This window comes from Wasmannia auropunctata, unplaced genomic scaffold (assembly GCF_000956235.1).
Source record: "Wasmannia auropunctata unplaced genomic scaffold, wasmannia.A_1.0 LD336026.1, whole genome shotgun sequence".
Classification (NCBI taxonomy): Eukaryota; Metazoa; Arthropoda; class Insecta; order Hymenoptera; family Formicidae; genus Wasmannia; species Wasmannia auropunctata.
The window spans coordinates 1895339-1919521 of NW_012026864.1; the positions used below are offsets into that span (position 1 = coordinate 1895339).

At 40.7% G+C, this 24183-nt stretch overlaps 4 protein-coding genes across 9 annotated transcripts; 2 read left to right on the top strand and 2 right to left on the bottom strand.

Annotated features, from left to right (window-relative positions):
- Window positions 1-1190: 1190 nt before the first annotated feature.
- On the top strand, window positions 1191-4020 carry LOC105452785 (probable protein-cysteine N-palmitoyltransferase porcupine). The gene is made up of 7 exons (XM_011694197.1): window positions 1191-1294; window positions 1555-1850; window positions 1980-2172; window positions 2261-2477; window positions 2616-2725; window positions 2805-3007; window positions 3131-4020. The coding sequence occupies exons 2-7, from the start codon at window positions 1622-1624 to the stop codon at window positions 3568-3570; spliced, it is 1392 nt and encodes a 463-aa protein (XP_011692499.1). The 5' UTR covers window positions 1191-1294; window positions 1555-1621; the 3' UTR covers window positions 3571-4020.
- Window positions 4021-6798: 2778 nt separating this feature from the next.
- LOC105452786 (dual specificity protein phosphatase CDC14A) lies at window positions 6799-13349 on the bottom strand. Of its 4 annotated transcripts, none has more exons than XM_011694200.1 (8): window positions 12679-13349; window positions 11910-12175; window positions 11135-11435; window positions 10242-10611; window positions 9155-9496; window positions 8945-9073; window positions 8273-8503; window positions 6799-7431 (listed from the first exon to the last, which is right to left on the bottom strand). In XM_011694200.1, the coding sequence occupies exons 1-8, from the start codon at window positions 12722-12724 to the stop codon at window positions 7350-7352; spliced, it is 1767 nt and encodes a 588-aa protein (XP_011692502.1). In that variant the 5' UTR covers window positions 12725-13349; the 3' UTR covers window positions 6799-7349. The 4 variants fall into 4 exon arrangements, with proteins under 4 accessions (XP_011692502.1, XP_011692500.1, XP_011692501.1 ...); XM_011694198.1 differs by having other exon boundaries at window positions 8273-8554; window positions 12679-13347; XM_011694199.1 differs by having other exon boundaries at window positions 7340-7491; window positions 8273-8554; window positions 12679-13347.
- A 502-nt stretch (window positions 13350-13851) lies between these two features.
- On the top strand, window positions 13852-19631 carry LOC105452787. Of its 2 annotated transcripts, none has more exons than XM_011694202.1 (4): window positions 13852-14062; window positions 14261-18342; window positions 18435-18716; window positions 18833-19631. In XM_011694202.1, exons 2-4 carry the CDS (start codon window positions 14297-14299, stop codon window positions 19410-19412), a joined length of 4908 nt encoding a protein of 1635 aa, XP_011692504.1. In that variant the 5' UTR covers window positions 13852-14062; window positions 14261-14296; the 3' UTR covers window positions 19413-19631. The 2 variants fall into 2 exon arrangements, with proteins under 2 accessions (XP_011692504.1, XP_011692505.1); XM_011694203.1 differs by lacking the exon at window positions 13852-14062 and adding an exon at window positions 14071-14183.
- A 1052-nt stretch (window positions 19632-20683) lies between these two features.
- LOC105452788 (ubiA prenyltransferase domain-containing protein 1 homolog) lies at window positions 20684-23849 on the bottom strand. 2 transcript variants are annotated; one of them, XM_011694204.1, is made up of 2 exons: window positions 23599-23849; window positions 20684-22769 (listed from the first exon to the last, which is right to left on the bottom strand). In XM_011694204.1, exon 2 carries the CDS (start codon window positions 22752-22754, stop codon window positions 21726-21728), a length of 1029 nt encoding a protein of 342 aa, XP_011692506.1. In that variant the 5' UTR covers window positions 22755-22769; window positions 23599-23849; the 3' UTR covers window positions 20684-21725. The 2 variants fall into 2 exon arrangements, with proteins under 2 accessions (XP_011692506.1, XP_011692507.1); XM_011694205.1 differs by lacking the exon at window positions 23599-23849 and adding an exon at window positions 23229-23405.
- Between the last annotated feature and the right edge of the window lie 334 nt (window positions 23850-24183).

The following is a 24183-nucleotide window of genomic DNA, read 5'->3' on the forward strand; positions in this document are numbered from 1 at the left end:
GCGTGTAACTAATTATTTTCATTTGTATATTCCATGTTCGTTGCTTTCCAAGCGTGAATATTCATCGAATTCGAACTTATATGTTAATTCTCTAAATTTTCTGGAGTGAATTTCACTCCAAAAGATTGAAAATATTGCCACTCGCGGCTACTTGAGTTGACCTGATTTAAAGCCAATCTTGCATCTTTCTCCCGCGATATGTTAGCTCGGACAGCTAACACACTCATAAATATGTGTACTCTCAAGAAAGCGCGCTATACGACGAGTGGCCTACATACAGGCGCCCGCCGTACTAATGGCGCGTGTGCACTTGTGCGGCGCGGCAGCGTCTCTACAATTAGTATTAATTATATTGCATAGAAAGCCGCTGTGATTGGCTGAAGAATAGCAAGGCAGAATAGGTAAAAATTTTAACTTTATTTTATATATATATATATATATATATATATATATAATAAAGTAAAAAGTTAAAATTTTAGCCTGAAAACAATCGTAATATCGGCGCACTTTTTATGGAATTTATCTATCGCCAGTCCAAAGAGAAGCATGAGACCGGTTATCCCTTTTACGTGGGACCGCGTCACAATTCTACAGAATAGCGTCATTATATCCATTTCTTAAACGGGTATAATATACGGTATATAATATAATTATATATATGTGTATAAAATAGAAAAAAACGTGTCGTCTAAGCGTAAATGTAAGAGTTTTAAGATATATGAACCATATATACTTCTCTACAAGGCCTTTGTATACATACGTAATAAATTAAAATTATTAAACAGTAGCTCCTTCCTTAACCTCAAAGTGCCGCTGTTTATTCAAAACACAAACACATACCTTGCTCTCTGCTTTTACTTGGGGTGGGACTGGGACCGTCAACCCCTGTACACTAGCGTCATTACATCCATTTTTGAAATGGGTACTACGTAGCTCTACATCCATTTACAGACATTGTCGATAAATGGATGTAGAGCTACGTAGTACCCATTTTCATAACGTCGAAAATATAATACATAAATAATAAATAATAAATATAATTATAAATAATAAATAATAAAATGTGTATTATATTTTCGACGTTATGATTTTACCGACAATGTCTGTAAATGGATGTAGAGCTACGTAGTACCCATTTCAAAAATGGATGTAATGACGCTAGTGTACAGGGGTTGACGGTCCGAGTCCCACCCCAAGTAAAAGCAGAGAGCAAGGTATGTGTTTGTGTTTTGAATAAACAGCGGCACTTTGAGGTTAAGGAAGGAGCTACTGTTTAATAATTTTAATTTATTACGTATGTATACAAAGGCATTGTAGAGAAGTATATCTGGTTCATATATCTTAAAACTCTTTCATTTACGCTTGGACGACACGTTTTTTTCTATTTTGAACACACACACGCACGATATTGTTTTTAACTAAAAAAATTGATGTTTATCACTTCTTCATTAATCTCCTCTCTCAATTTCTCACCTCTGATGTACTCTTTTTTTATTTATGAAATTTTTAAATTTTATATATATTTCTTTTCTTATCGGGGGGGAAAAAAAACAGGCTGAACAGGGAGCACAAGTCTCGCGGCGTGCTATGCTGATCGGTTACCTCTGTTCTTGCTCCTGCGATGGAAGATGCAGGCACCACAGTTTTCTACGACGACGAGGAGGACGAGTGTCTGGACTACGAGTGCTCGCGCAGCAATGTCGAGTACGATTACGATTACGCGGACACGGAGAAGGAGACCCTTCACGAATTATATCAGTATTGTCTCGTTCCTAGTCTGTACGATACCGGACGTTACGTACTGCCTCTGCTGGGTAGTACGATTTTATTTAGACTGTTTGTTCACACTGGTAAGATTTCTTTTCACTATTTACATTCACCTCGTTGATATGAATTATATTGTATTTCTTTTCTCTCGCAGACGGTATCTGTGGTACAAATTGGTAAATAATCTCTTTGTTGGTTTTCTTACATTTCAGAATACATATCACACAAAGTATTTCATACATTATCAGTCATCATAGGCTTATATATTATCCAACACTACGTGCAGGAATCCTTAATAATATTGATAGTATTTGTTCTATTTTCCTATGGTGTTTTACATGTGCCAAAGAGATGGCACAGAGGCACAGGGGTCTTTTTACCATCCCTTTTGATAATTGCGTACTGGTATGTTTCAAATTCAATATACACAGGTATCGTAGATCAATTTGTATTTCTACTTCCATGGATAAGGAATATCTCTATTTATTTACAGTGAGTTATCGATGCAGCCAGTGATATGGCATAGGATACGCAGTGTGGTCATGACCATGGTGATGAAAGCAATTAGCGTCGCCATTGACACGAGTAACTCGAATGACCTGCCAGACGTTTACAGTTTCATGGGCTACATGTTCTGCGGTGTGACTTGTTTATTTGGACCATGGGTGTCGTTTAGAGATTACTTGTCGCTGCGTTACTCGAGTAATCAGGTATTATTTCATAAATAAGCGTATCTCTATTTTTATCGCTATTTTTATCACTAAACTATAAAAAATTAAGAAGAGTTTTCTTTTCTAAAATAGTTTAAAATAGACACGATAACGTTTAATAATAAAATTCTGTTGCAGAATTGGAAATGGTGGATATTAAGTAGCATAGGATTTGCCTTCCTTTCCTTCGTTTTCCTCAGCATTTCAAATTGCTGGACGCAGTGGATATTTGTAGATAACTCTTGGAAGTTAGTATGCGCGAGTTAAAAGTTTTAGATTAATATTTGATGGTTTCATATAAAAAAAAATGTTCTTTTTACATTTTAGGTGGCTAATTGCGTACAGAGACGCATTGTCCTTCAGAATGTCTCACTACTTCGTTTCGTACTTAGCTTCGGCACTGCTAGTTCTGGGAGGATTTCCCCTTTCGTCGTCGACGATAGTCAAGCCCTTGTACATCGAGTTCCCGCGCTCGCTTGTCCAGGTTGTCATCTATTGGAACATTCCAATGCATTACTGGTTGAAAACATGTACGTATATATACAATATTAATTAATTCGAAACAGAGAGAATTTATGTAATTTGACAAAAAAATCTTGCGATGGAACATCGAAGGATAAATATCAAACTAATCTCTGTATCATTTTTTACAGACATCTTCCGTCCTAGCATTAAAAACTTGGGAAAGTTCGGCGCGGTGATCGTCACGTATCTGATAAGCTCTCTTTTGCACGGATTGAACTTCCAGTTGGCAGCTGTGTTACTTAGTCTAGGATTTTATACGTACGTGGAGTTTCAGCTCAGGGCCACGCTCGCCGATACCTTCGACGCCTGCGTCGCGTCCAAGCAGTGCAACAAGAAAAGATGCACGCACAGATATAACTCTTATAACTTTTTGGTATTCACGACGAACTTGCTGTTCTCCGGACTGGCGGTGTTTCATTTAGCTTACTTAGGTCTCATGTTCGACACGTCGGAACTCCAAGAAACAGGGTATAGCTTTAGGCACACTATCGACAAGTGGGCTGAACTCGGATTTGCTAGTCATTGGGTAGCATTAGCTACGTACGGCATTTATCTTTTAACTAAGTAGCGAAATTATCTTTTTTGAATTTTTTTAATTTTCCTGCGAAAAACTCGTGTTCAATTATCCTTTTTTCATAAAAATAAATTAGCTTATGTAAATATGATAAGCAGCTCGATTTTATAAATAACTTTCCTTGGCACAGTTGAAGAAGTAACATTAGGATATAATTTTATGTGTAATCTCCAATATTCAAAAAAGGTAAATAAAATACATATTCTTTATTGAGTATATAACACAATATAAAGTTCACTGTGTGTGATCTATATATATACTTTATAATTTTTGTTTTTATAATTATATATGTAGCACATTTAGTAGTTTGTAATTATAAAAAAAGTTTACAAAGAGTATTTTAAGTATACAATGTTAAATAATACTCTTTCGATATCTCGCATCCTAAATCTAATATTACATTAAATGTCACTTTTGTAATGAATAGAAACATCTTTGCTCTAAGAGATACTTTTTTTTCCCCCCTTACTAATCCACTGATCGGTAATGTTGCATTTGTAACATTACTATGCAACATATTGGACATTATAAATTAGCTACTGTATAATTTTTATGTACACTTTCAGATTGACTTTGATGATAATGATTATAGGTATTCTTGAAGAAATAATGGTCACGTTGCATGTAACATTACAACTAAGCACATTACACAATGAACAAATGCTATACATAATTCACAATTCTTAAAATGTTCAAATTTCGCAGACCTACTATCGTTTTAATAATTTATACAGTGCATTTATTCGAAAATAAATAATTGCTCTCTACAAATTTTTGGGAACCTAATGGCAAATAGATTTTATTTTCCTAAACATCACATTTCAATAACATGTGTTCTTAAATACTATAATTAGCAAAAAAGCTATGACTTCTATATTCATTGTATAAATGAATATACAGCTAATATATATAATATATAATATATATATATATATATATTTATTTTATATATATATATATATATATATATATATATATAAATCTAATGTATAAACTACATACATATGTGTAAAAGCATTTGTATGTGTATTTTTAGTCGAGAAGCCTGCACTAAAAACTACTATTGACATGTCTATATTTTTAGTTCTATATATCAACTTCATAAAAAATAATAAATTTTTATTATAATTATCTTAGATATAGCGTGACAACGTCTATAAACAACAATTATAATTACTCTTACGACTGCCGTCTATATATTACATCTATTATTGATCTTCAAAATTGACAATTCCTTTTTGCTGCCTAGGACAGAATCTGGCGATGAAACTTAAATTTTTGTTATATTTTAAAACAGATTTTTATTTTTTGATTTTTAATTGGCGTGAAAAGAACTTTCATTGATCATCTAAGATAGTTAGGAATAGAAAGTTAAAAAAAATTAATAGCTTCGATTATTTATTCTTATTGCAAACACGAAAGCTAGAAGGCAAAGTTCAAGCTATCAGACCTTCTATAGATCTTCTAGACCTTCTATATCATTATAGTTTTAATAAATTGTTGCAAACATCTCTGTACATTTAATAAGTGATTGATATATGATCCGTTAAATCAATATATTTATATGCCAAGGTATAATATGTGAGAAACTAACGTATTAGCATTGCGCAACAAGATCGTGAAACAAGTTATAATTGTTAAAGAAATTTTATTTTAATGCATAACATAATTACAAATCACATCAAGGTATGACATAAAAAAAGGCACACGAAAATAAAATCTAAATTTTGTAATCTATTAATTAATTAATGCAAAGGTAATAAAACTCTATGCCTAATAGCATTCCACTACATAAATTTTATTTTCATGTAATCACTTATATCTTGTCATGTATACCTTGACGTAATATTCATTAAAATAAAAATATTTATTTAGCAATTATAAGTACAGTTTTATTATAACCATCTTACTGTATGTAAAAATTTTTTTTTCTTTTCATTATCAATAAAAATACTGCATTGCAAAAGTGGCACGCTTTTTCAAGCGTTACACGTTTCGCTACATGTGGTAAAGTGCAATTTTCGAAACTATTAAAGTAACTTAATATGTACAGAAAAGGTACTCGTAAGAGTAACAGCCTAATTTTAATCTTGTACTTAAAGGTATTCCAAATATTTCATGATCAAAACTTATATTTTTATATACAATTTACACAATGTTATACATCAGGACATCCAATATCACGTCATCTTATCTTCAGGCCAATTTGAATCATATGATGAAATATTATCGAAAATATTATTTGATCTTTTTTTATGTAAAATGTTATTAAAATTTTATTTTCTTATCTTTTCAAAGCACAAAAAGTCTGTGTATATCATAATAATAATTATAATTTCATCACACTTTTTGATATGTTTTGCGTTGAAGTAACCGCGTTAAAATATCTATATAAATTACGTAACTAAATTGTTTTCACGATATGTTTACAAAAAGACCTGAAGATAAATAATATTCCTTATACATTAAAATTCTGCTTTTCATAAAATGTTGCTAAACTTGTTATCAATGTATATATAATTGGTACAAAAAAAGGAAAAGTAATACAAAGTCACATTGCATATATGTTGGTAAAAAATCTACATTTAATTTGTTTCAATTAAATACGAGATGTATGGTATAAAATTAATATATTCAGGTTTTAACAGATCTATAATTTAATGCATTTAGCGGGAGGTAATTAACATCGCTGGCAAATTAAGTTGCATTAATAATCATATATAAACCGCACATATAATATATACACCGGTATTGCAAGACTTCATCTAATGCGTTTGTCCAAATTCAAAGCAACACAAGTAAATTTTCAACAAGTGCCATAATTACAGTGTTCCGAGCTCTTTAACATTTGCATTATAAACCGACCGAGTTACAGAACAATAATGCTTTTCTAACATTATCTACATCACGATAATGCTAAATAAATTTTATTTTTTGCTAACTATCCAATTCCGGTCCACAATAATTTTTTCATAACAATAAAAATTTGTATATATAATATAGGTATATATAAAAACTTTAATATTTTGATGCGACAAAAAGTGCAATAAATTTCAATTTTGAGGTTATATGCGAGGAATTTATATCGTTACACTCCTTCTTAAAGGTAATCGTATATAAATATTATATAATATATTATCATCATAATATATTATAACATTATATTATAATTAATATTGTAATTAACATTATTACATAATATATTAATTTTAATCATATTAAAATATTAAAGATATTAAGCGTTTTTTACAATCTTAAAATTTTGACAAAATAAAATAAAATGAAGGAGTGTATTTTTAGATTGCGTCATCGTAAAACACATGTTCAACTAAATGTCGCAAAAGGAATACGTTAGCATTAAATTAACATTTGGCAAAAATTGAAAAAATTATTGAAAACAGAAATTATATGTGTAAATCGAAATAATTTGGAAAATATATATATCTACAAGTGTGCTTATTCTGACCAGCAGAAAGATGATATTAGAGTGGAAAGATGATATTAACAGAAATCTGATTCTCCTTTTTTCTTTTTGCATCGCAATACTCTGATATATGGAAGAACAATTAAAAGCTGTGTAAGCTATATATTAAATATCACTGCAACAAATTCATGTCCCATGATGCAGATATGGCAAAACCATATTAATTAATAATGCAGTGTTGATGATTTTTGTAGAGATATACCTAATTTGATCTTCGTTGATTTATGATATAAAAGCCTGGGCAAAACTTGCTCGAGTTGAAGGATTGAAGATCAGAGTGAGGTGCTTTTTACTGAATGATGGGGTTTAAGCGATGAGATCTTCGGCGCTGGTGAGATGCTCCAGTTACCTGACAGTCCTCCCCAACGCCACTGGGAATATCGGTTAGTCATCTGATAAATGCACTTTTATAACTTTTTGTTGTGCGCGCACTGCAAGTCACAGAAATAAATGGGGTCGGTTCGTTAGCCACCTCTGGTGCTATTTGTTTTATTGCATAAGCACTAAATGTAACATTATTACGAGAGAGAGGCCTGGACTATATATATAGTATAAACTCCTGTATGACACATCTCTGTTCAACTGTTATTTGCCCAGGCCTATATAAGGTTTGTAGTATGTAACACAACACATGCTAACGAAAAAAAAAAAACGAAATCTAGAAATCATGCCACATGCATTATGGATCAATTAATCAAAAAATTAATTTTGAAAGACAGGACGATTGTACAATTGTAACAATTTGGATTATTTCAAATTACTTTCTTCTTTAAAAGTTATTAAAAAAAATAAAATATCCATTTAGAATAAAGCTTATATACAAATAAGATATAAACATAGAATCTTTGTAAATTCACATAAAGAAATGTTATAAAATATTTTAAAGATACACATACATTTGGCTGTTAACAGATGCAAATCTATCTAAAGCCTCATAAAATTTGATTTCTGTACACTTATGGTAACAAGTGGTGAGAAATATAAAAGAAATGAAAATATAAAAGTGGATAGTCGTGTATGGAAAATGTTGCACAATGACAACGAAGCAAAGCTTAAAGTATCAGAAGCAACGGGAATCGGCGGAGCGGAAGAGAGGGAATACTGTATAAGAATTTTTTTCCGCTTATAACGTCAAACAAGCAAGGACGAGAGAACTGCACAATCGTAAATTTAGGCCCAAATTCGAGAAAACAGGGACAGTTATTGACTTACTGCCTGAGCGAATAGCGAGTAACTCGGTCTGCCGACCTGAGGATCATATTCATGCGTTGCTGCGGTTGCGGTACTGAATGATTGGCAGACGAGTTTGTAGCGTGGGCCTGTGCAGCCATGCAGGAGGTACGTTTCGCCCTTCTCACTGGTTTTGATACGGTTAAAGATGTAACGGGATTGGTGGTGGTTGTATTGTTGTTGATGTTATGGCTCTGTGTCGCCGGTTTAGACCTAATACGGCAGGAAGATGGATCACAGCTACTGTTGACCAACCAACTGTTTCTACAATTTCCAGTCAAGATAAAGAGACCCATTTCTTTCGGAAATTCATGCAATATAATTTATAGGTATTTCCTTCGTAGATTACATTATATAACGTATTGTAAAATGTAAAATATATAAATGATACATATAAATATACATAAAAAATATATAAATATAGAATAGAATGCAATATAATTTATAATAATATAATTCGTTTTTTGGATCTTATAGTAAAAGCACGTGTTAGTGGATGTGCAAGCGCAACTTAAAAGGGAAACGGGCGAATGAGAATATAACTAGTATCATGGAAAAAAGAAGAGAAATAAAACATGGAAAGATACTTTGAAGAAAAATAATAGACAAAGTAATGTGTAGGAAGAGAAATAGATAAATAAATAATTGTTTAACCTTTTCACGACTGTCGTGGTGGTGGATCGTGATAACAGCCTTTTGGTGGGATCTCTTTCTTTATTTCCCACTAGAGTAGTAATGGCTCCCTTTTGACTTCTGGTTTGTAACAAAGGCCCCAAATACGGGCTGTAATATGACACGCGCGTTAATCCCATGTTAATTTCAAAATGTACCAAAAAAAAAACCTACAATATACTCTGCACTTACTGCACGACGGTAGATGTCCCTGTGCTTGCATTAAGAGAAGTCTGAGCTGTCGTTATGCCTCTTCTTCTGGCTTTGATTCTGCACAACTTGTCACCTTGCGTCAACGTGCTATACCTAGCCGTGGCGCTAGCCCCAGCCACTGGTCCAGGATCGTCCAATTTTATTTCGTCCACCCGATGCATTATCCCCGATACATTATCCTCCATCATGTTCTTCACGTCCCCTTGGAAAGAAGCCGCTCTAGGTCTACCAACTATCGAGTATATCCCATATTCGTGGACTGGATTTCCATTTTCAGGTTGCAACGGCTCTTTCAGCAACGATCGGAGATACACTTCTTTTCTAAGGGACACAGAGATTCGCCAGATTATTATTATTTTTTTAATTACAATATATGTATTAGAGCTGGTGATTTGCTTCGAAGGTTTCGACATTAGAACTTCGAAGCTTCGGTATTAAAATCTTCGAATTCTTTCGAAGTTTCGAAATATACACTCGTGCAAACGAATTTATTCAGAAAATTATTTACAAATATTATAAATAAAAAGAATTAATATATGTATATGCTCAAAATATGTATAATACGTACAAAATAAGTATATATACGTAATTATTCTTAAAAAATTTGAAAGTTTTATAATACTTGAAATATTACAAATTAACAATTAAACTTGATACATAAATAAGGAAAGATATATTTAATCAATAAAACAAATTAAGAAAATTCAAAAAATAAAAATAAATTCATTCTTAAATAAATGAACAAAAAAATAATAAATTAATATAATTTTATATAGTAAATTAATATAGTTTTGGCGTCATTATAAATCTTCCTCAGCATAAAAAGATCGTCAAAACAGAAAATTTAAAATCGTAAAATTAATAAAAATTATTAATTTTTTAACTAAATTTGCACGAATGTATTTTTCGAAACTTCGAAGCTTCGAACATTAATGGTTTTAATGGAACATTAATTACATCCGAAGTAAAAAGTAACAGTTCTAATATGTATAACTCTGGAGATATATTAGACACATTGTAATGAGAAAATAAAAAGAAAATGATGAATGTATGTATACACACCCACCTCTCCAGCCATTGCTGCTGATGCCCAATTACAGAACCTGGCCTACATATCCTTATCCAGGCGATCGTTTCGTGCGCGGTCAAATGGTAGTGCTTCATAATGTAGCAGCCTATGAGAGAACCCGTTCTCCCGAGGCCCGCCTTACAATGCACGGCAACGGCGCCGCTTGCGTTTTCCGCAATTTTGAGAAATTGATTCATTATCGTCTCCGTCGGCGTCGAGCCGTCCATAAAAAATAGATCCTTATGAATGAAGCCGGCGTCGGTGAAGCTCGACGCGTCGTAGACCTTCTTATTAAGCCGTACAATTGTTGTTACGTTATTACGGCGGAAATACGTGAAATACCATTCTGGACCGTGAAGTGGATAACCTGTGGAGAAGGTACACACGGCACTTACAAAATATTGCATTATCTAATATACAGTCATACAACTATCGGTAAACGCACAGTTAAACCGTAATCACACTAGCGATTGAGATTGAGATTGGATTGGTATTTGACCAATCAAAGCAAAATTTACTGAAATTGATATTAGTTATTTTTCTTCTCTGATTGGTCAAGTTCCAATCCAATCTCAATCTCAATCGCTAGTGTGAACTGTGATTACGGCTTTATTATCATGCTAGATGATTTAAGTGATAAAAATTAAATGCACAAATAAATTTTTTCTATGTATATTAAAAGTATCCTCTTTTACTTCTCTCATATCGTTACACGTTCGTCTTCAAATTTTGCTCATATACTCTCATGTATGACCCTCATTTTTGCGCTCGCAAAACACTCTGCTAATTCTGTTTGCTCATCAGATTCCCTCTCATTATTGCACTCCTCTTTACACATGCACACAATCCTACGTCTGACCATTAATGTAACTTAGACGATAGGTACGCACCATCTTCCATTTTAGATCTCGCATGCGGGCCACAGAAAGCAATGAACTTTCCAGGAACTATCCAATTTAAATCCCCATTCTCGACTCGTTCGAAGTGTTCGTACTCTTTAACACAGAAATCCTCGAAATTAAAGAAACCAAGTCGATGGCACTTGTATATAGCACTTAGACAATCCCTTAACGATATCTGATAGCATGGTGGTCCGACGGAGGCGTCGCGAAACATGATGAACAGAGGACTACTTGGACTTTTGGTCAAACATTCGTAAACCTCCTGCACTGTACGTTTGCAATACAATATCTGAAAATACAAAAAATATTTTAATGTGACGGTAACTCCTTTCTCTGCAAAACTTGTATCTATATATATGTCGCTCATTTACTACAATGACATAACTAAAAAAAAAAAAAAAACAAAGTTTTCTAGAAAGTTTGAATGTTTTAAATCATTAAAATTTTGTAATATTATTTTGGAAATGTAATTTTGATATAACTGATTGTAGAAGAATAAAAGTATGTTCATTTAAGATAATTTTTTCCTTTTTTTCTTTGTTTTTCATTCTTGTTAAAAAATAACAATTTTTGTTGTAAACAAATGAGCGATATGTTGACTGACAAAGTCATAATACTAATCATATAACTTTTCCTCTAGAATGGAAAATGAAATTCTTTTAATATTGAAGTTAGTACAAAATTTTTCATTTTTTGTTATCATCATCCAAGGGAAAAAGTTATACGATCGGGGTATCCATAAGAGAAAAAAAGTCTATATTACCGCGTAACTTCCCACGAGAAATGCAGCATTAACTCTCTTCTCCGAATCCATCGTCGTATAATGCACGAGTCTCTTTTTGCTGAGCGCAATGCCCTTTAGCTTCTTGTTAACCTTTTGGCAGTATCTGTACAGCACGGCCAGATTTAGGGGACCAAAGTCGGAGTAAAAATTCTCATATACCAACTCGTTGTCAATACTGAAGTAGTGTGTGTTTGGATTACTTTTTGGTTTCATTGTTGTTCTTAATGTTACAAAGTATAATCGATCTGGAAGAAGAGACAACTTATTCTTCATTTTGTACCTCAGAAAAGGGTGAAAAAAAAAAAAAATTTTATCTCTTGGACATTTTAACAACTTTACACACTATATTCAAGATGATCTAAAATTTTCAGATGTAAATTCTTTCCGATTACAAGACTGCAATGACATGACAATAATGAATGCTATTTCATAGGGAACACATCCAAGGAGGTATTTAAATGTCTTAAAAGTAATTAAAGAAATTGCAAATTGTGCAAAATTTTCTAGACAAAATGTAATTTGGCAATACGTTCGTACGATAAATTCGTGTATCATTCATTTAAATTAATTGACGTAGCATTTTCCCGTCGGTGACCTCACAGATGTCCCGTGCTGTAACGAGAGACGGAAATGTTACACGACATCCCCCGCGACGTTACAGCCGGGGACAGGTCGCGCGGCCAGCGGCGGCGCTTCCTCGAGCGCGGCGTCATCAAAAATAGATTTCTAATCCACGAACGGACCTTACCTTTTATGAATTCGGCCGCGCATATCAAATCGTTCGCGTCCTCCATCGTGATCCAGTTACGGGTGTACGGCGCAGTAGCGGATACCGATCAGGTGGATCTGTCATCAGCGCGACGTTAATGCAAATAGGAGCGTTCAATTAGCGCGATATAGCGCGGGCGCGCAGTAAAAACACGCGGGGACGTCGGGAGTGGGCGGGTAACTAGGCGAGAAGTCCCACTCTCTCTCTCTCTCTCTCTCTCGCTCTTCGCCGCCGCTGTGGATTAATCGACGACGGTCTCTCTGCGGCCTACGCGCGCAAAAGCCGCGAGTGCGTTACGTCAGGCGAGCGCGCGCCGTCGTCGTCGTTGTCGTCGTCGTCCGGTCCGCTCCGCTCCGCTCCGGCACGGCGGAAGAGGTGCCGCGCGCGCGAACTCCCCCGCGTCCCGTATGCTCGGCGTACACCCACGGATGCCGCACGGATCGTGGCCGTCCAATGTCTCCGCTGCGGTAAGCAGAGGTGGGACGCGCTCCTCTCTCTCTCTCTCTCTCGGGCACTCACACGGCTCGCACTCTCGCGTATTCCTCCGCGTACTCGCCGTCGTCGCGGAGACCGTTACGGAATTCAAACTCGTGGGGGAGAGCGGAACCGGATTCCGGCGATGGCCGATGACGATGACTGGTATCGCGGCCGGGCGCGGCGCGTCGCGAGTCTCGTCTGCTCCGATTTCTTCGTCCCTGTTGCCAAAACTGCCGCCGCTACCGCCGCTGCCGTCGTCGTCGTCGTTGTCGTCGTCGACGACGCTGTCGAATGGGGAGGACGATTCGCGCGCGACGTAGATTATTTTATCTGCGCCGGCGGCGCGACATATCGCGCGCACGAGCGTTTTTTCTCCGTGCTCGAAGTCGTTGCCGAGGTCCACAGCTGTTGTCGCCAGTCACCATTATCCGGCTATCCGCCGAGACAATTCGAACGGAGCCGCGAATTTTGATTCGGTCGCCATGTTGTTCCGCATCCGCGCGCCGCAGCGCCATAAACGTGTCGAATGCGAATAGAGTTGGCTCCCATGGAAATTAATTCTCTCATTGGATAAGCGGAGCGCGTTCCACAACTCATCGAAGGAAGAACTCGAATTTCTATTCACGTCGCTTTGCAGGAGGTTTATGACGAACGCAGCACATTCGGCAATCGCCGTTTCGCGTAAGGTAGGTTAGTGTTTTGAATGCGCGCGTGATCGTAGGTTATATTGCGTCTGATGTGCGCTGATGAGAGATTGTTTTCGTTCGGCGTTGCCCCGAGAGTCCGCGAGGGTATCCGTAGAAGAGGTAGAAAGTGCACGGTAAATCCTCCGACTGGAGGAGACCTATGAAAAGGAAAAGAAATCGTCCTGAAGCCCCGAAGACAGGTCGGTAGATTCACGATTTACGGATTAATTGATAACCGATAATTGAAACGCAATTTTCGATATTTCGACAATTTTCGAATTATTCCGTTCAAGAATCTTGCCACGCATGGATGTTCAAGCGGTAACCTACGTTTTGTATCGTTTTTAACAGCTTTGCATGTCCGTACGTCAACGCTGATGTGTTTACATGATTCGCAGGATTGAGAGTAAACGCGAAAGTTCCGAAGGGCCAAAATGGACGAGACGATGGAGATCGACGCTTCGGGTGCGGGCGCGGCCTCGAACTCCTTTGTATTCTCCGTGCCGAGCGCCGTCACTGGTCTTCCGAGAGTTGTCAGTTTCGGCGTGGGATCCGATCATGTCTTCGACGCTCAGCTCAGCAAGAAGAATGTATTCACTTTCGCCGCGCCCACGATAGTGCCGCGGCACGGTCAAACTCGCGCGCGCGCGTCGTGGACGAACCGATCCGACAGGTATAAGCCGAGAATTTCGAGGAACACGTACAAGCCCGCGGCCAACATGTTTGCCAGCGCCCTCAAGGATACGGAGGCGTTCGAACAGCTGAGGAAGAACTCCAGGTCGCGCGTCACCAAAGTCAACGTGGACAACTCGATAACGTGCTCCGACGTGCCCAAGGAGTTGCTGACCAAAGCAGCGGCGAAGGAGTACTTCACGAAGTACGGGAGTATCGTGAAGGTGACCATCCGCCCGAAGAAGCGCATAATCACGGTGGTTTACACGACGAAGATAGAGGCGAGCGCCGCGTATTACGGCGGCGGCGATTACAAAGGCGAGAAGTTTCACATAGAATGGACAAAGTTGGAATCAGCGGCAAAAACGACGACGACGACGACGACGACCGCGGCTAAGAAGAAGAATCTACAGCGGTATATCGTGACGAATCTGCTTAAAGCGCCCGACGACGAGATCAAATCGGAATTGGAAGCCATGGCGGGCGTGGAGTACAATTTGCATTCCGCTAAAGGAAACGAGGTGTCCGACGTGAGCGCGTTGCTGCCGGCGCTGAAGGCGAAAGCGCCGGGAGGGAAAGCGGCGTTGCCGCACGAGAAGGCCACGGCGAAGTCGGAGAAGGCCGCGATGAAAATCGAAAAGCACGACACCGACAGCCAGATGGGGAAACCTCTGCCCAGCACGTCCATAGAGGAGCTGCAGAATATAATACATCAGGCCGCTCTCACGACCGAGGACAGGTACAAGGTGCTGGTGGCCAGGGATCGCCTCTTGCGGCTGAGGCGGATCAAACCGTCCTCGCTCGCGACGGCCAAGGTGACCAGCGGCACGTGCCCGGACATGTGCCCGGAGAAGGAGCGCCTGATGCGCGAGTCGCAGAGGCAGGTCGCGCCGTACGAGCAGCTCGAGGGGAACGAGTACAGGATAAATCACGCGACCGCCGTGAAGCAGTACTCGAGATCCTCCGCGGATCAGGAGGAGCCGATGCCCCACGAGCTGAGGCCGGTGAAGTCCCTGAGGATGACCATGAGCTACCTGCTTCACGAGCTGATGGACCTCTGCGAGCAGGAGGGCGCGAATCTGGCCGAGTGGTATCACTTTCTCTGGGACAGGACGAGGGGCATTAGGAAGGACATCACGCAGCAGGAGCTGTGCTGCGAGGAGAGCGTCGAGCTGATCGAGCAGTGCGCCCGATTCCACATAGTGTGCTCGGAGAGGCTCTGCGCGGAGGACGCGTCCGTGTTCGACAAGAAGATCAACTCGGAGAACCTGACCAAGTGCCTGCAGACACTGAAGTACATGTACCACGATTTGCGGGTGAAGGGTATCACCTGCGAGAACGAGCCCGAATTCAGGGCGTACGTCGTGTTGCTGAATTTGAACAACGGCAACTTCCTCACCGACTTGCAGGGGCTGCCGACGTCCGTGCAAAATTCGCCGGAGGTCCAGTTCGCGATCAAGGTGTACTTTGCGCTGGACTCGAACAACTACTACAAATTTTTCAAGCTCGTCCGCGAGACGACGTACCTGAACGCCTGTATCCTGTTGCGATACTTCAACCAAGTCAGACTCCGAGCTCTCTCGATAATGGTGAAGGCCTACTGCAGAAGCACCTCGACCGCCTTTCCGTTGTACGAGCTGATAGACATCTTCGGCTTCGAGGACGAGAACGAGGCCGTGTACTTCTGCGAGCAGGCGGGATTGAATCTGTCGAACGACGAGATGTCCATACTCCTGAACCGTCAGAGCTTCAACATGCCCACGGCGAGTATCCAGCAGGGCAGGGCATGCAATTTGATAGAGTCTAAGAGGATCACCTTGAATTTCAGCATCGGGCAGTGCATCGCCGGTAAGAGAATGCCGGAGAAGACTTACAGGAATCACAAGCCGCACAACAGTTTCGACGCGCACGGCTATCTGATGCCGGTATCCGTCAACGCCGCGGACCAAACGAGAGCCGATTCCGCGGAACGGTGCGATCCGTACGAGTTTACGGAGAAGGAGACGAAGAGGATGCCGAAGTTGACATCGATCCGGGATAAAGATCAGAGAGCCGCGAAGGACCTCCGTGCGCAGATACGAAAGCAGCCGGCGAACGCGACCAGCGAGGCGAGCGCGTTCAAACACGTGTCAGTTCCCGATTCGGTCGGCTCGGGCGTCTTTAAAACGGTAACGCCCGCCGCACCGCCGAGTGTATTCTTCGAGCACAAGCCGAGGGAACCGAATGTATATGAGAGGAAGACTCAAGCGTCGACAGCTTCCGAGAAACACTCTGACAGCAGAAGCGCGGTGAGTACACAACTACGCGGAGACGTCAACGACAAACAGCAGTCGGCGATATTCGGTAGCAGCGGTACCTTCGGTAACAGCCTGTTTGCGGGCAATCCTTCCGTGTTCTCCAAACCGGAAACGTCGCGTAATTCCGAGCCGGTCCCGCCGTTTGCGATGGCCTTGAGCAAGAGCATCTTCTCCGGGGTAGAGTCGGGAAATACATTCAGGAACGTTACGCCTACCTCCTCCACGATATTCATCAATAAACATTTTCCCGTGCCAGTTTCTATCCCGGCGTTCACCGATGGCGCGAGTAAGACGACGAAGGAGCAAAGTGTTCACGAAAGGGAACAGAGGGCCCGGGAGGAAGCGATGTTGGAGGCTGAGAAAGCGAGGCTGGAGCGGCTGGAGCACGCGAGGAGGATGCAACGAGTCGAGGAGCAGTCGGAGGAGATCTACGATAGCTTGCGCGCGGAGGTCACGCACGAGCTGTGCTCCGCCATCGTGAGGCAGGACGTCGACCGGCTCGAGATGTACGACACGTTGAGCAGGAGAATCTTCTCGGACATGATCGACGAGATTAACCGCGAGATGTGCGACGCGGCGTTGTCCGCGGAGATCGAGCAGCAGCGGAAGCTGGAGGCGATGTTACGGCGAATCAAGAACCGGGTGATCGTCAAGTGCGTGAACACCTGGCGGCAGCACGTGTCGAGGAGGAAGCGGCAGAGAGCGGCGTTGGAGGACACGCCGGTCTGGCTGCAGAGGCACTCCGTGGAGGAGACCGCGCGGATGCTGTACACCAAGGAGCAGGAGGTGGTGATGCGAAATATGCAGCGGAAACGTCGAGGCGAGCTGGAGGACGTTGCGGCCGGAGCGACGGCGGCTCTCGCGCCGATCGAATTCATCGTTTATGCCGGCATCAGGGAGAACGTACGCTCGTTGGACGTCGACCCGCTGCCCAACGTGTACTGGAAACTCGTCATCTCCTGGCCGGATCTGGCCAACCGGGCGGTCCTGTGGTACCACAAGAAGATGATGAACGAGTACTTGTATCCCAAGAACTTCACGATGAATCCGATCGTGAAGATCTATCGGCCGAACCCTTACGAGACCTTGCACGTCTGCATAAGGCACTTCGAGGGCCTGTTCAGCGAGCACCACCTGATCGGCGCCGACGCGCTCCTGTTCATCGCCGACGCCTCGGAGAGCTACAGATCCGTCGCGAAACGTCTCACGAGAACCGTGCTGTCGCGGCACAAGCTGATGCCCATGCCGCTCGCCTTTATCGTCCTGGGTAACGGAGACTTGGAGAACCAGAACGATAGCATCGTCTCGGACTTGGAATCCTTTCTGGAATCTGGCTACGTGTCGGAATATACGATCATGTACGAGGAGAATCTGTCCGCGAAAGTTGTTTTAAATTTGACGCAGAGCGCAGTTTTATGGTTGACGATGAACAAATCACCGCCGAATCCGCTGGAGATGGATTATCTGCGTAACGTGTACGACATTTGCTTGTCGGAGGAGTTGTGGCTGAGGTAAGATTCCTCCCCTCTACTCACATTCTTAACTTCCGATTATATATTCCAATGTATACATTCTATATTCTGTTCGCTATTACAATTTTCAGGATACTGGGTGACTCTGTGTTCAATAAGCAATTGTCGAACGCGTTGAAGGACCCCAACTTTATAATCGATTTGCACAACGAGGCCGTGAATCACTTGATAGACATAATCTTAGATCCGGAATCCATGTTGTACACGAATTTCGCGCCTGAATTAAAAAAGTTCCTCAAAGGCAGCAACACCATGCCGCGCGGTTACGAATACTTTGACGAATCGTGGAAACGAGATGAATACAGAGCAAAAATAGAGACTGTGATGAACGGTTTTGTGCTACCACCGTGGAAGTAAGTGATCGTCGTAATTACTGACAAATATCTATCGTAACGCAAAACTCACACGATAACCGTGTACTTTCGATATTCTGTTAATCACGTCGTATTTCTTTCTTTTCTCGTTTCAGTGCACCGTGGCCAATAACAGACATACAAGATCTACGACGGCACATTATGAATTACTGCAGGGAGGTGCTGTCCGACTCGAACTGTAATATCGTATTTTGCGATATACTGAGCAATCTGTTCCTCACCTCGGGCAGCTTACAAGTGTCCAATTTCGTACACATACTACTGCACGTGGTCAGGGAGAAGATACGCCTCTTGGACGAGGATCAAACGGTCATTTACAATAGGAATCACATCAAGCATTTCCGCACGTTACCGTGGTGGTTCAAATCCAACGTGCTGACGGAATTCATGTTGCACGAATCGGGCGCGGACAGTAACGTTACGTTGGACGAATCGACGAGTAAACGAAAGAAGCTCGACAGATCCGACACGTTGGACGACAGCGCGTTAGACGAGGAATTTGGTATACTGACGGAGTTTTGCGAGAGCACCAAAGCCCGTGTCATGGAGGTGCACTCTGTATCCATGGAGGTGGAGAATCGCTTGCAGGCGCAACAGATGGAGAACACGTTATTGGAGGACAGACTGAAGAACGCTTTGCTCGACGAGATGGACCTGACGGAGGAAGGCGTATAAGTTTTCCCTGTTTAATATATTTTAATAGTAATCTTTTGTTATATTTTATATTATATACACGTTTATGTACAACATGCATTATATTTATATACTGACATGCGACTATTTACCTTGAAATAGTGTTTTTTTCCAGCCAAATATATCTCAGTAAATGTATTAATGTTTGAAGTATATTTTGTAAATAACTAGAGGGAATATTAAATCGCTGCTACGATCTTACTTAAATGTTACTAAGTTGTTTATGTTATAAGAACCATAAAAATAGAGCTAGTCATTAATTTATTTTTTTCGTAACGTAATTGTTTCATATATATATATATATATATATATATATATATATATATATATATACATAATATGTAATTCGTAGAATTATAAGATTCGGAAAATATATATTTTTAACAAAACACATCGCTTTTTCACGATCATAAAGGTATTGTCACTTGATATTGTACATTCACAACACAGTTAAATTCTCATAGAGAAGACAAGAAAGAGAAACTTCTCCAGAAATGATGAATATTCTGAAAGAATCAGTGCAGTGAAAATATATTAAATTATTTATTTAATTAGTCACACACAAATTTGCTTTTCCTATATTCATATATCTCTCCTTGATTTGTATTGCATTTCGGTCTCCTCTTCTCTCTTCCCCGATATGACAATTTTATTATACATGATCTAGATATATATATATATATACGCCTTCAAGGAGAGATATTTAATACAGCATATTATTTAACACGAAAGTCATTAATAAAATTTATCAGTGAACTGAGATCAAATGATGCTATAATACAATGTGTTTTTTGTAACATTATATACAGAATATAATACAAATTGACATGATATTTTGCTTTCTCGTAAAAAAATTTTGTATAACAATTTTTTCACATGTATAATCATATAAAATTTCAAATATAGTAAATTAATGTTATGATAATACCCGATTATCAAGATTTTTCATTTTTCTACTCACAGAACACATTTACAGTTCCATTATTATTTCATCATTAATCGATCGTTCGATCGGGATCCTCAGGTAAAAGCGAGCTATATATATTTTTCATTTGGTTCCGCTATGCTTTTGATTTATTCCTAATTCAAGTCTCTATTTAGGAAATAAATATTGCAAATGCCATAAAAGTCTCATATTTCCGTAACAGTCTTTTACAGCATTCGAACGAAACACGATGTTATAATTACTCTACGATTAAATATTATGCGGAAATATGCTAACATCATTGATGCATAAGTATCTGAAGTACCCATTTTGGGAGAAGAAACGTTTAATTTATTCAGTAAAAAATAAAAATATGGTTAAGTTGAACATAATATGTTATCGAAAATATAACATACTATGTTAGTATAAGATACACATATGCGTCGTATACGACATTCGTGATGCTCGTGAGGTATCACTCTATTAAAATTATCATGCGTGTAAGAGTGATGTAAGTCAATTACAACATAAATAATACGGAAACGTAGGCGAATGGTATTTTCGTAACGAGATACACGCGCATTTACCTCGTTCGCGTAAGACAATACGCAGACTATATGCGTATTTCTTGAGATACATCTTAAAATAAATACACAGAAGGTCTGTTTCAAGAAGTTTAATTTTGTAGGACTCATATAAAAGATTTAGTTGAGTTCTACGTGAAAATGAGAAGAGAGACTATATTGTGTGTATTCATCCGTTTTTCCAAGTCCTGACATCCGCGAGTATGATATTTTATTTTATTACAAAATATGACAATATAGTACGCAGTATGAAATAATATTCAAGATCGAGTTCGTCACAAAGTCCTAATTTTGTCACGAACGTCTCGAATATGAATTAATTAGTACTCGAGGCGAATGTGACACGCGACATCTTTAATAAACAAGTAATTGGTTTTTTTTTACTTGTGCTAAGTATAATTTGAGAATGATCGCATAATTTGTGAGGGCACAGACACATTTTGATAAAATTATCAAAGTTTTGTCAGTTTAACAAGCTGCCGATACATATATTGATGAAGTCTAACTTCATCAAGAATGTCAATCTTGGATTACCCTTGCGGACAGCAAAAACAATCGTATCTGGATTGTGTTACGGGATGCGGCGCGAAATTATATTGAGCGTAATCAATAAATAAAAAAATAATAAGACAAGTCATTTTCCAAACTATTCCTTCGCTTATTTGAAAGGTTGCGTACCTTTAATTGCAAATCCGGATGAAACCTCACTGGAAAGGGAGTATCACCGGGTTACCGAGTGGGAAGAGTAATCCAGGACGAAATGTGCGAAAGCATCATTGAATAACTTTACAGATAGGGGAGCGAGCCCACGAGCAAACAAGCGACAACGTACAAAATACCTAGGTATACATTCAACCCGGCTGTCTGTTTAGGCACATCTTGAATTCTATGCGGATTGCGGAATTCCTTTTCTATTTTAAAGGCGGTCATCAGCGTGACCACTGGCAGTAAAAACCAGATGGAATATCTAAGCGCCATTACCGCGAAAATTATATACGGTGTAAACAGTAAAAAAGCATACAAAACGTGAGACGCTGTGCGGCCTATTAAGATAGCCAGCGTTACGATTCCCGCCCTCCTGTCGCTCTCCATGTCCCTCGTGTTGTTGCTGTGCAGAATAGCCTCGGTGTTCAAAGCGAGCGGTATCGCGTAATAAATTGTTCCTAGCTCAAGGTAACCGGTTTGCGCCATGAACGCAAATAGAACTGAAATCGGGCCGAATATGACTAAGATAAGTACGTCGCCCAGGGCGATGTATTTCAATCCTATGCCCCCCGTGTAGAGAAAGGAGGAGGACAGGCCTCCGAAGTACACGAGGGCCAGGTGCTCCATCTTCGCCGGCGAGATGGCGGTCAGCAGGACGAATCCCAGACAGCCCGCCGCGTACAGGAACGCCCCGAGCGAGACCAATTCGTCCTTGGACAGTAAATCGTCCACCAGTATTCGGTCATCGCTCTTCCTGCTGTCGACGCCCTTCACGTAGTCAAAGTAAGTGTTCACTACATTACCAGCGCCGTGCACGCAGAGCACTATGAACACGGTAAGGATCAGCGATATCCAGCTGAAGCTTGCCAGGCCCGTCAGCCGATACGCGAGCGCCGACCCGAGAAGCGTCGGCATCAGCGATGCGCTCAGCGACCACGGTCGGACTGCCAGGAAGTACGAGGACAGCTTCATGAGGGGATCCAACGACGACGACGACGACGACGATGACGACGACGACGGCGATGTGGCGGTTGACGAGTGATGTACATTATTCCGCATCGAGGTCTCCTCGATTTGCTTAATCGGATTCTGAACGCCGTTGGACATCATGTTTCGTGTACAGTACTAAAAAAAACACACACACACACACGTACACAACATTGTCACTTGAACGCTAAGGCGTAGTAGTGATAGGATCTCAAGAATTGGAAATGACCCGTGGAGAAGAAGAGCCGCTAAGGTCAGAGTTGGTCAGAGTTGACAAGTCACGCGTCAAAAAATTATTTCCCATGAATCCATCACGCGATAAACAAATCTTAATAATATCGCGTTCTTACTTCAAAATTGAGTTCGAACGGTCAAAAAAAAAAAAAAAATCAAATTTCCCAGATTCTCGACTAATCGAGAGGGAAATGTTCTCGCTCAATTCATTCACGTGGTAATGACTCGAAAATTACGTTTTTTATTCGTGTCACTTTTCAAGCGAGGATGCGACGTACATCCTTCGCGAACGTAAAGCCCACCGAGGCTTCCTCTACACTACGTTAATACGAAATAAAGAGAGGGGAAAAAAAAGGTGATTACCGACAGACACGGATCTTTCGACACACCACACGGCACTTGAGTGCCTCCGGTGCATTGTACTTAACGGTATCCCAATTCCACGCACCGTACACGCGCCGCATCGCGCCGCGCGATATGTTTCCATGTGTAACTTGCTCGATTCGTCGGGCGATCAAAGAGTTGTCGAGAGAAATATAACTGTAACTGACACGTACGGAAGTAGGTACGACACACGGGGGGCGGCCGCGGAGCCGCGTGCCAAGGAACTTTTCCGAGACGACAGACGGTGGTCAGGGTTTCGCGCTGAACGTAGGCGGGGGGGAGGGGGAGGGGGAACCCGCTGCGCGGCGGTGCGTTCCCGTTGGCGCGCCCCCGTGGAGGTCAAACCCACCTGACTGAGATTCCCTTCGGTGAAACAGGTGCGGACGAAATTAGGTTAGGAGACCAAGCCAACGCTGCCCGTGACAACTCGTGTAATGTCTCGTCCGTCGCGCGCGTGCTGGTACATCATATAATTATTCGTCGCCACGTTGGTGCTCGCTCGGACGGCATTACCACGCGAATGCGCGACACTCTACTCCGGTCCGGATCAAGAGATGCTCTCCTCTCCTGACTCCTCTCCCGCTGGTCCTTTACGAATGTCTCCCCCCTCCCCTCCCTGCCCCCCCCCATCACCCTCACCCGGCGTGTGTACGTATCTCTTGTGACGTGGTCTGTTCTTTTCGTTTCAGCTCCACCGCCATGTCGCATTCTCTGTCCGCTACTCCGCTCCGCGCGCGGTCCGCGTCGCGCTCGTGTTGGAGCTTGGAGGTTAGGTTGGAGTAATGTCACAACGTAACAATTATTCATACGTGTGTACATCGTTCCACGGAAGGAAAAAGAACGAAGGAAGAGATTGAAGATATAAAAGATGCGAATTGAAATGATAGAACAGCTGATCACGAGCCCGTGCTTCTCTCAATTGAAAAAACGCGAG